General features: G+C 40.9%; 1 protein-coding gene across 1 annotated transcript in view; it reads left to right on the top strand.

The window, feature by feature from the left end:
* Positions 1-12343, top strand: part of tanc2a (tetratricopeptide repeat, ankyrin repeat and coiled-coil containing 2a) — a 33728-nt gene that overhangs the window by 16046 nt on the left and 5339 nt on the right. The window contains exons 6-22 of the mRNA XM_062439082.1: positions 210-335; positions 427-693; positions 3489-3628; positions 4983-5214; positions 5314-5486; positions 5701-5781; positions 5869-6069; positions 6376-6510; positions 6659-6855; positions 7009-7117; positions 7436-7558; positions 7691-7828; positions 8529-8627; positions 8876-9067; positions 9157-9250; positions 10984-11117; positions 11219-11342. Of these exons, the coding sequence (XP_062295066.1) occupies positions 210-335; positions 427-693; positions 3489-3628; positions 4983-5214; positions 5314-5486; positions 5701-5781; positions 5869-6069; positions 6376-6510; positions 6659-6855; positions 7009-7117; positions 7436-7558; positions 7691-7828; positions 8529-8627; positions 8876-9067; positions 9157-9250; positions 10984-11117; positions 11219-11342 (2565 nt within the window). The remainder of the gene's footprint in view (positions 1-209; positions 336-426; positions 694-3488; positions 3629-4982; positions 5215-5313; positions 5487-5700; positions 5782-5868; positions 6070-6375; positions 6511-6658; positions 6856-7008; positions 7118-7435; positions 7559-7690; positions 7829-8528; positions 8628-8875; positions 9068-9156; positions 9251-10983; positions 11118-11218; positions 11343-12343) is intronic.

The raw sequence follows: 12343 nt of genomic DNA, 5'->3' as shown, positions 1-12343 counted from the left end.
TGATAATACATAATTATTGTGACAGGCCTATAATTAACTTCTCTTCTTTAATTTTTTATGCACACAGTATTTGACATTTATTAAATAACCAGATGTTTCTGATGCAGCTGTTCATCTATTGCACTGATGATTGAAAGAGCTCTGATGCCAGTTATACAACCTTGTCTGTGCAGAAAATGAACTTTCTCTTTCATTCTCTCTCTCTTTAGCCACTAGTTCTGCCCATCTTGAAGATCTGGTCTACCTGGATGATCAGCAAAGACACATCCCCTCCAGGACGTCCCTCAGAATGCCCAGACAGAATTCTGGGAGTCGTAGTCAGCAGGACCATAAAGGTAAACTCATACAAACACACACATACGAAAAGTACCTATCGAAAGTTTCTCATTAGCAGTATTACTATACTCCTCTCCTCTCCTCCTACAGTTCGTTTCACCCCATCTCTCAACCTGAAGCCCCTCCACTTTGAGGTTCCCGGGCTCTCGTCTGATTGGCTGTTCACGGGCAGAGAGTGGCTCTTCCAAGAAGTAGACGCCTGTCTCCGTAGTGATGACCCATCAACCATTCGGGGTGTGGTGATCGTCGGCAACATGGGCTTCGGCAAAACAGCCATCATCGCCCGTCTGGTGGCGCTCAGTTGTCATGGAAACCGCATGTGTCCAACTACTGCTGGCAACCAGACATTGCCCAAACGTAAGAAGAGAGACAACAACTCTTCTTCACTCCATGTTTTATTCATCTAATGACTGCTTTGCCTTAACTTTGGAGGCCTCAGAGATTGGTTACAGTTTCCTTATTGATCAGTCATGTGACTTACTTATCATCATATTCACAAAGTATACAAAAAAACTTCATCCTACTTACTAACATCATTTCAAAATACTCAATATAAACCTATATAAAATATAAACTACTTCTGGTGGATACAGAAATGTACAAGATGCATATAAATAACCTTCAATTATCTTCGTTTTTCAGCACTAAACAGCAAATTCTGTTATCTATCAAAGTCATTCTTTAACCTTATTTTTCAAAACTATCTGACTTCAAAATTATCTACTCTAGTCCCTTGCATCTGTTTATACCTTTTGGATAAATCTAACAAATTGCAATATCAATCTACAGTTGAAATTTCCCATCAAAAAATACTAGAAAATGAATAGAATCCAGTAGACCCTACAAAACTGTCAAGTCTTGTTGCCTAATTTGGTAAACCATAATGCCTCACTCTTTACTCACATTCTCTAGATTTCCACCTTTCATTGACAAAAAGGTCCCTTCACAGTAGGCCTGTCACAATAATTACATCATCAACAATAATGTAATTATCAACATCATGGAATTAAGGTAAATAACTCTGTCTTGGCCCATAATGGCAGTCTGTGTTTTTACAGAAGCATCGCACCCACTCTCCCATCCCACCCCCAGCCCCCCTTGCATTATAATGCTATTATATTATCATTATATCAGTGGTATAAAATGATCTTCAAATGACAATAATATAATTGATCACAATTATTTCTGAGACAATATATCATCCAACAAAAGTAGTTATCATGACAGGCCTACTTCTCAGTTCCTGTACATTTAAGGGATGGAACTGATTATGTATTTCCGTGAAATGTGATGCAACTGGATAGATGACACAGAATAGCACTTTCATGTTCTGCTTTTCTTTGCTTGAGTTCTTTTGATGTTTTTGCTTACCTATGCATGTTCCTAATAGACATGTTAACAGATAAATGACACCCTCTGTGTCACATGACATCACCCTACTCACTTGTTCACAGTTGTATGAGTGTTTGATGGATTATACAGTATATAAGGAAGCTGGAAACAAGCTCAAACATCACGCTGATAAAGACAAGAAGGCTTGGTGGATAAAGCATGGTGTGTCAGAGAAGAGTTGTGCAACATGTTTTTGTTTTGGATGGACTTGCATCTACAGGTCATATTGATTTGCACCTTGCTTTGTGTGCATTCTCAAAGTTAGAAATGAGTAAAAACGACACAGTAAAACACCCACAAGCCTGGATCCGGTCCATGAATCACTGCTATGCAGCCTGTGAGAATTCATTGTGGATTCGAGGTAGGAGTGTAAACAAATATGAATACATCATTCAGAAATGATCATTTTATACCACTGATATAATGATAATATAATAGCATAATAATGCAAGAGGGGAAGCAGGTGGGATGGGAGAATGGGCGCTACACTTCAGTAAAAACACAGACTGCCATTATGGGCCAGGACAGAGTTATTTACCTTTAATTCCATATAAGCGACACTGCTCGCTTCTGCAGTCTCCACTCAGGACGTACACAGTGAGGAATGGAGGACACTACTTGCTTAGCCATATATAGACATGAGGATTTTGAGAATTACATTATTATACAATAAGTGGATAAAGTAATTATTGTGGCTACTGTCGCACTGGTATGTTGCACTGGTGTTATCTTTACTTGATTGCCAATTTATGGTAGATAAGGCACTCTGTGTGGCTAGAAAAATGAGCTGAAGTAAGGGACTTTTGCGTGCAAAATGGCCAAGAAAGCTTTTCAGATTTTTGTCAGTTGCTTTCTCATTTTTCACTTTGTACCACACTTCAAACAAACTTCACATTTTCCCAGCACTCTTCCCACATCACCCTCAGATTGATTTGCAGTGTTACAAATGCATTTTGTTTCTATTTAGACCCTGTTTCAAAGGTGGGATCACATTTTTAATTGATCCATCAATACAGGGTCCAAATATGATGTTTTTTGGTTTTGGTTTGGGCAGCTAGACTAGGATAAATGGCAGTAAAAAGCACATGGAAAATGAAACAGTCTGCATGATTAGCAGTAATGTGTAGGGTAAGCCCTGCCCACTCGTGGTTTAAATCCAAATACAGTTTGTCTGGCTTAAACAAATATAGATACAGATTATAGCTTTGAATTACACCCCTAATTCATGGTGACTGTTCTTTGTCGTGTATTTGTACAGTTAAGGCCGGGGAAAAAATGAACATGTAGGTTAATTTGTAAGAATATGCACTCATGCACATTAAATTCGATTCCAGGCCTGGCCACAGATCATTAATAAAAACTAGGGGGCTTATTATTACACATGTATTATTGATACATTATATCCTGCATCTTGTAGGAGCTTTTAGAGGAAAGAGTAGCTTGTTGGCAAGAGCACATATCACATGCTTGCCAAAGGACCCCCAGTGAGTTATTCCAGCCATGAAGACAACCTTATTCATTCTGTAAGAGACAGCTGAGTCATCAGGCTGAACCCAATAAAAATCAGCCAGACTCACAACCAGCAACTAGACACGTAGCTGATCCAACCACCAGAAAAATCCATTAAATCATGCTGTGGGGGAAAAAAATACACCAGAGCAATAGAAATGCAGTTAAGAGTCACAGAGACAAAGAGACTTGGTTTGTGTGTTTACATCTTTACTGAGAATGAAAAAATCTGATATTTTTCCTCACTCCAGATGTAGAATCTGTTTCTTTCTCCCACGATTCCCTGGGGAGAGGAGGAGGAGGAGATGAAGGAGGAGGAGGAGGAAGCTGTCCAGGGACTCCAGAGATGAAGAGGAGACAGGAGGAGGTGCTAAGGAGGCTTGCAGGACAGGTAGCATCCTGGCTCTATTGTAACACACAATACATCAGTAATATTAAGATTTTAAAAACAAAACATATAATGAGTTTATAAAATATGATGATTTTTTTTAGATTAAAAGGCCCATTACATAAACTAGAATATATATGGCATTTAAAATTGTAACATTAAAAAAACTGCTGTTGTTTACTGCTATATGCATCAGTAATAATACGTCAATAATATATTATGTAATAATAATGCAGTACTAGTACTTTTACTTTTGATACTTTGAGAACATTTAGCTGATAATACTTTATTTAAGTGAAGTATTGAATGAAAGACATTGTATTCTATATTGTGGTATTGCTACTTTCATATAAGTACCGTCTGAATACTTTTATCACTACTAAAACAAGCCTTCAGAGAGCTCAAATGCAAAATTACATGGTGGCATAGTCCTCTAAATGTATTATTTTACTATTCTGTTACATAATAGCCCAAACTCCGATTACAATCACAGAAACTTATATTTAAAGGTTTAGAATTGTTGAAAGATGTACTGTTGTACTCAAATCTGAGATTAAATTGACATCAATCTTCTCTTCTGACTGATTCTAGCTAAATGGCTAACAAATGTATTTACCAATCTGTCAGACTGTTCCTCTAGAGCTTAATGTTGAATCAAGTGTTTGACGTTCTAGGAAGTATGCTTATTTTATTGTCAAGATTTAGATAAGAAAACAAATAGCACTCTCATATCTGAATGGTAAATACAGGAAACAGTTAGCTTGGCTCTGTCAGAAGTAACCAAATTCACCTAAAGCTGATAAATTAATAGGTAATATCTCTGACAAGTTTTCGCGTCACGTTGTGGTTGCAAAGAAGCTAGCGGACATATCACAAAGTCATTGTACCCAGCCAAGAAATAGTCTGGTTCATAAGCTCCTCTAAAACCACAATGTGTTGTTTTTACTCTTTGTTTTTTGTATGGATGAAATAAACCAGATAGAATGTGTTAATTAGTGAGCTTCATAGGTGCTGGTAAATGATTTGTTACCTTTGTACAGAGCTAAGCTAGCTGTTTCCCGCTCTTTCCAGTCTTTGTGTATGGTTAGCCTAGAACACGTTAGCTTCACAGGTGCTGGTAAATAATTTGTTAGCTTTGTACAGAGCCAAGCTAGCTGTTTCCCGCTCTTTGCGTATAGTTAGCCTAGAGAGTGTTAGAGGGGACGCTAGGTACAGCCTTTTGATATGATTGATTTATATGAATGTTTTTCTACTGAAACTTGAAAGTCTGGTAAAGAAATCCACAATACCAGACTTAAGGTCTTAGTGAAATCTAAAAATGACGCATGGATTTCTTTCTTCCTGTCTGTCTTTGCAGGTCGTCTCATATCATTTCTGTCAGGCTGATAACTGTCACACTTGTCTGGTTCCGGAGTTCGTCCACAACATGGCGGCGATGCTAAGCAACGCCCCTCAGCTGTTAGCCTATCGGGAGCTTCTTCACCGGTCGCCACAGCTACAGAGCACACTTAGTCTGCGCTCCTGCATCCAGGATCCAGGCTCTGCCCTCCAGAGAGGAATACTAGAACCACTGGACGCTCTCTACAGAGGTGCATACTGTGTTCCGTTAGCTTCTGTTCAATAATTGCGAGGAACAGTTCTTAATCTATGCTGTTTTTACACTGTTTTTTTGTTGTTGTTTTTTCCAGAGAGGAAGTTGCATGTGGAGGGGGTGGGGCTTATTGTCCTGATTGACGGCCTAAACGAGGCAGAGTTCCACCGGCCGGATTACGGTGACACACTGACTTCCTTCCTGTCCCGAAACATCCAGAAATTTCCTTCCTGGTTGAAGGTCATTACCACTGTCAGGACCGGTCAGCAGGTATGTGTTCTGAGTTTGACATACCACAGAAAAGTGTGTTGTTAACCACCATGCCAAATTTGAATGATTAAAATCGCCAAATATATGAAATTAGGTTTCAAAGTTGTGTAAATATCAGCCTCTTTCTCTGCTCCCAAAAGTTAGAACACAGAAAATGTGTCTGTGTGAAGCAAATTCATCTAAAGTCTATTTCTCTGTCTTTTTTTTCTATCAGGACATCACTCGTTCTCTTCCTTTTCACCACATCTCTCTAGACAGGATGGAAGAGAACAACGCCATAGACCAGGACCTGCAGGTAACATTCACACAGGCTGCCTATTTACAGTATCTGTCTGTTTATCAAGCTATCTGCATTTCAATATGTTTTTTTTCTTTTTCTCAGGGTTACCTGATGCAGCGTATCCATAGCAGCGCTGAGATCCAGAGCAACGTGTCGCTGAGCAATGGTCGGCTTGACAACGCAGCATTGGCCAAGCTGATCAGCCACCTGAAGAGCCTGAGCAGAGGCTCGTACCTCTACCTGAAGCTGACCCTGGACTTGATAGAGGGAGGATTCCTGGTCATAAAGAGCTCTAGCTTCAAGGTGAGGAAGAAGTGAAGAAAGAACAGAGTGAAGTGAAGGTCAAATGAAAGAATGATGGGGGTTCATTCCAATGTATTGGAGGAGAAGTACAATATTTCCCTCTGAAACGTAGAAAGTAGCATCATGTGAAAATACTCCAGAAAATATAAGTACCTCAAAATTGTACTTAGTTGTATTCAGTTGGATATACAGTAGAACGGTAATTTAAGTGTGTGTGTGTGTGTGTGTGTGTGTGTGTGTGTGTGTGTGTGTGTGTGTGTGTGTGTGTGTGTGTGTGTGTGTGTGTGTGTGTGTGTATGATAACAGGTGGTTCCTGTGAGTCTAGCTGAGGTCTACCTGCTGCAGCTCAACATGCGGTTTCCCACCCAGTCATCTTTTCAAAGAGTTCTACCACTGCTCAACGTGACTGTGGCATCTCTGCACCCACTGACCGACCAGCAGGTACATGCCATTCTGTTTTTATGTGTGTATGTGAATGTTTTTACATAGAAGTATGCAAATATCCTGGTTCCAAACCCCTAAACTGAGCCTTGTTTTTTGATTTAATGAAAGTTTTGTATATAACTTTCCCCTCTTCCTCCTCCCTCAGCTGTTTGAGGTGGTGAACGCTGGCGCTGTGAGCGGAGGAGCGCTGCCGTGGGCGGAGTTCGGGCAGAGGCTGGAGCAGCTCTCCCCATTCCTGCTGCGGCGGAGCGATGGCAGCAGGATGCTAAACCATGCCTCCTTCAGGGAGTGGCTGGTGTGGAGGGAGGAGGGGCAGGATGACAGGTTCCTCTGCGACCCCAGGTACGCTGACAGGCAGGGAGAAGAGGAAAAGAAAGAGAGAGGCTGAGAGAGAGAGAGACACAAAGAGAGAGACAGAAAGAGAGAGACAGAGAGAGGCTGAGAGAGAGAAATGCTTTCACTAAGGGGTCTGCTTTTCTGTCTGTTTGTCTCCAGGAGCGGTCACACTCTGCTGGCCTTCTGGCTCTGCAGACAGGAGGGAAAGCTGAACCGACAGCAGACGCTGGAGCTGGGACATCACATCCTGAAGGCTCACATCTACAAGGTGAGCTCACACACACACACAGACACACACACACAAGTCTTGAAGCAGCTCAGGAGCCTATAGACAGGTTTCTTAGCAACGTCATCTTGAGAATACTTGCTATTTGCTTATTAGCTATCTAGACCCCACAAATGTCCATCAAAGTGTGGAGTAGCATAAAAAAGACACACTAAGAAGTAGTTTAGCAACTTGCTTTCCCTCTGAGTACTTCAAATGATGTTATACAAGCTATCATGGCTTTGTGGCATTGACCTTTCTTGGCCCCTGCTGTATGAGTGTTTAAATGTTTGTCGTTGTGGTGTCTTTTCTTATCTTTAGGGCCTGAGTAAGAAGCTTGGGGTTTCCTCCTCAGTCCTGCAGGGGCTGTGGTTGTCCTACAGCACACAGAGCGTGAGTCCTGCTCTGTCATCGCTGCGCAACCTCTACACTCCCAACATCAAGGTAACACACTGCGCACACACTGCACACACACACACACACACACACACACACACACACACACACACACACACACACAAACATAGACGCGTGCCTATAACAGGTGGATTGTAACTTGACTCTCTACCTGTGCAGGTGAGCAGGTTGCTGATTCTGGGCGGGGCCGACGTGGATTATCGGAGCGATGTCCTCAACAACGCCCCCCTGCTGTGCGTCCACGCTCACTTGGGTCACAGTGACGCTGTGGCGCTGCTGCTCGACCACGGAGCTCAGGTTAAAAAAGCTTCTTTTTTCTTACTGTTTCTGAGGTTATTCGAGGTTCATGTTATCATAGCACAACATTTCTAATCTTTTAGGTCACAACTTTGAGGAAACATTTTGTTTTGTTGATTTATTCAACAGAAGTCTATTACAAAACTTAATGGCACATTTAAATGATATGTTATAAGAGTACATTTGTGTTGCAACATTACTAAAGACAAAAACTCATGGTTAAACGTGAAATAGAAGCTAAAGGTTGTATATGTAGACCTGGGAAGCAGTTTACATGTATTAATCTTTTTTTTATTGCAAATGAGTGAATGGCTGCCTATATAACTTCATAAATTAAACCTTCCCTGACTTTCTTAGTTGCTTGTAACAGCCTGTGGTCTGATTTAGAAATCAGAAGGTCCGGGCCAGATTTTGCATGAAAATTCATTTGTGGACTCCCAAGTGCCTTGAATTTCTCATTTCTACATACAGAACTTTGAAATAAGAGTGAGCGTCCAGCTTTAATTGACATTACATTTGAAAGGGTGCAGCAATAGATCCTGAGATTTAAATGAAAGCCAGAATTCCTGCACTGATTCACTTTGCAAGAAAATACATAATAAAAGTCTCAATATCCATCTCACAGAATCCGTGAGTCGTTATTCTAATTAAATCTTTTGTGCTGTGACTCATGCTTGAGGCTTCTGTGTTGTTTCTCCAGGTCGACGCTCAGTCACATGACGGTTTGACTGCGCTGGGATTCGCGGCTGCGGCCGGACACATGGACGTCATTGTCATGCTGAGTCAGCACAGAGCCAAGGTAGCTGCCCACCTGTCTGCCTACTAGACTGTCTGCCTTTCAGGATTTGAAAATCATGTACTTTGGCGCCATCAAGTGGTAGAAATATAATAATTACCAACGTGTCACTGTCTATGGTTTTGATTGATAGGTTGTCTGTTCTGTGAGTGTGTGTGTGTGTGCGTGTGTTTTGAGATTAAGCTAAAGTTGTGATGGCCCTCACCCTAACCCTGCTTCTAAGTCTCTGTCTCTCGCCCCTATGTGCTCAGGTGGGTCATGTAGACAGCTCAGGTCGGTGTGTGTTGGTGCACGCCGCTCAGCGAGGCCACCTCAAGGCGCTGTGCTACCTGCTGAAGACTCAGGACTGGAGCTGCACTTCCTGCTGCGGCCAGAAGGGGGTGAGCAGGAGCCAAGCAGTGCATCAGTCTCTGATCGCGGCTGCCAGCGCAGGACACGCAGAGGTGATCTAAACTCACATGCATACACAAGTTTATGATATTTTGTGTAACTGAATCATGTGTGTAACATTTCGTATTGTGTGTTTGTGTAGATTGTGTCGTACCTCCTGGATCTTCCAGAGGAAGACACAGATGAAGAAGAGAGACCTGAAATCAACATACCTGACAGCCTGTGGGGAGAGACAGGTACTGCAACAACTAATACTCATACTGCATAATTCCTACTTTACTACTCATTACTTCTTACATGTTACTACTAGGCATGGGCCGGCATGAGATTCTGACGGTATGATAACCTTAGGCAAACATATCACGGTTTCACGGTATTATGATTACAGCTCTAAAATGTGTTATTTTGAAATGTCTGTATTTAAAAACAAAAAGTGGAGTTTATCAGATACACATAAACACACAAACAACTTCAGCATGTATTAGCCTGGAAACACAGCATGTGCAGGCTTAGACCCACGACTCATGTTAAAATCATACGGTAATCCACACCAGTTTAGAGGCACTCTGGTGCATATTCTGTTGCTCATTTACGTTTTCCATTCTCTTCCTCTAATTGGAAGCATATTTCTGTTTACTGTAAGCTATAGTGAACACTTGAAGGCAACACAGCAAGTCATAGTTTTAAAAATCCTGAAATTTCTAGGTGACGTTTGGTTAAAAACTGAATTCAAGATACTGCAAGACTTTCTGTTCAATGTTAGTATTTGTTATTATCAAAACACTGCACTACCACTACAATCCTGCACAACAACAGAAGTTTAATCATTGTGTATGTTACTAGTCATTATGTATGTATGTTACATTCAAAGACAACTAAAGGAAAGCAGCAAACTGGAGCTAATAGATGGTGAAAAAACATTATGTTTGTGGTATATTTTACAAGTTTGATGTTATGTTATGGTGTGTATCTAATGTGACACTAACACATCACTCTCAATATTTTGGTTGACTGGCTCACATTTTTCATTTGTGCTGCATTCAAAACTGCCAAATAGTACGTAAGAATGACTGTGTTCAGTCAGTAGCTGCTGAGCTGCACATCACTGACATCTAGTGGAGAAAAGTGTGCAGTACAGTGCAAATGACCTAAAGAACAATTGCCTCAGTTTACCAGTTTCATAACAAAATACAGCTAATGCTTCTACAAATACTAAAGTACTGTGTCAACGGGTTGTCATAAATTAAAGATGGTTTGATATTCAATGGTTTGAAGCAAATGTATCGTTACTTTTTTTTTTTATGAATATTGCAAAAATGAATCAAAGATCTCACTTGAGAATGATGAAATGTCTCAGCCACTAAATTCCTCACAATCATAATCGATGAGAACTTAAATTAGAAAGAGCAGCAACCCAATCTTTTATTACTCTTCAATCTATCTATACTCTCCATACTGTGACGCAGCATAGACAAGCAGATTTTCCACAGCTTCTTCTTATGCTATATGGTATTAATGTGACATAATTGTATATACAAGATACAATACAAAGAGGGAAACCTTCCAGATCATCTCATGTCTTATTTTGGAACAAGTAGAGCAAAATTGAAATAGCTTATTTTTTCATATCACATCATATCATACTGTGTACTGTATATTTGTGACAGTGTGAATGGTTACTGAAATGGCTTCTTTCCTCTCCCTAATTTACACATCATTTTCACCATTTTATTTTCACTAGTATTCATCATTTGTTTGATTTAAACCTTTTAACAAAACAAACAATGACATGGTTGTTTGCTCAGTAAGAACCATCAGGTTTGAATTTTTACCTCATTGCCAATTGGAGCTGTTAGGAACCTGTTTCACCTGTTTGTTTTTCTGTCTCTCTGTTTCTCTTTCTCTAAATTCAGTTCAACTTAATTCAAAAGCTTTATTGGCATTAAAGTAACATCTGTCTCTCCTTCAGCTCTGACAGCAGCAGCAGGCAGGGGCAGGCTGTCAGTCTGCAGGCTCCTGTTGGATCAGGGGGGCGCTGTTGGGCAAGGCAACAGGCGAGGTGTCGCACCGCTCTTCAGTGCAGTGAGACGGGGCCACTGGCAGGTACGCTATAACACACATACACCATCACCCCCAAACACCTTTATTTTGATTCCTGCTCCAAACATGTGAAGTCTCGGTCTCCCTGCGTGTCTCTGGCTCAGGTGGCGGAGTTGTTGTTGAATCACGGCGCTGAGGTGAACACGGTCGACCAGCAGGGTCGAACAGCGCTGATGACGGCAGCCTCAGAGGGTCATATGACCACCGCCCAGCTGCTGCTTGATCATGGTAAGCAACCACCTCACCATTCAGTAGCAACAACGCCAACAACACAATGAGACCATGAATGATATTCATTTCACCTGATGAAATGAAACATTACCTTTATGTAGCTCAACTGCAGAAAGAACAGATCTGAATTTGAAACAGGCCATAATTCTGTGCCTGTTTTAATTTGCAGTCCATGCTATTTTAACACTTCTTAACACTCTGCTGCTCTGACAAAAATACAGTTTTCATTTATAACTTATTCCCAATTGCTTCTACTTTGCATATTTTTACATTGTACTCAGTTTGAACACTATCTCAGGAACATCTGGAGGGTATTTTATTACATCTGGCACAAACATCCACTTGGATTCAAAGAGGAACTGATAAGAATTTGGTGGTCAAATGTCACTGTGACATCAAATCATGCCATAACTAAAGAATTCATACACTTAATTATTTCAAAGTTTCACACAAATGCCTAATAGGGTAAAATTCTGAAGTGATATCAGATTTTATATCCAAAAGGTCAATGGTCAGCTTCACTGTGACACCATTATGTTATACAAAAGTACTTTTCTGGCGATTATCCAATGCCATAACTCAGGAAACAGAAGGAGAGGTTGTGACCATATTTCACATTTGGTCAGATACTCAATTGGTGACATTAATCTTGGGTGTCCACCTTTAAACTGTGGTAATTGTGTAGATCTTCTGTGCTGCTGGGTTGAAGATGTTTGTGAGTCATCCACATTTTAGAATTCGTAGCTTTTTCCATTTTGCTTTCCTGAAGTACTTGTATGAGTCCACCCTCTTCTCTTCCTCTTCCTGGATGAACAACCAGAACAGGGGGCCTCCTGTTCCTCTGGTGGTCCACCACAAGCTCACTGGTTTTGTTGGTATTCAGCTTCAGGTGATTATGGTTGCACCATGTGCTGAAGCTCTCTATCACTCCTCTGTGCTCCTCTGTAAAAATAGTCTCTGACGACAGCAAGTTTCTCACTGGAAATTCTACTTCTATT

Source organism: Scomber scombrus, chromosome 18 (assembly GCF_963691925.1).
Source record: "Scomber scombrus chromosome 18, fScoSco1.1, whole genome shotgun sequence".
NCBI lineage: Eukaryota > Metazoa > Chordata > Actinopteri > Scombriformes > Scombridae > Scomber > Scomber scombrus.
The sequence above is the reverse complement of the archived record's forward strand: the minus strand, read 5'-3'. Positions and strand labels throughout refer to the sequence as shown.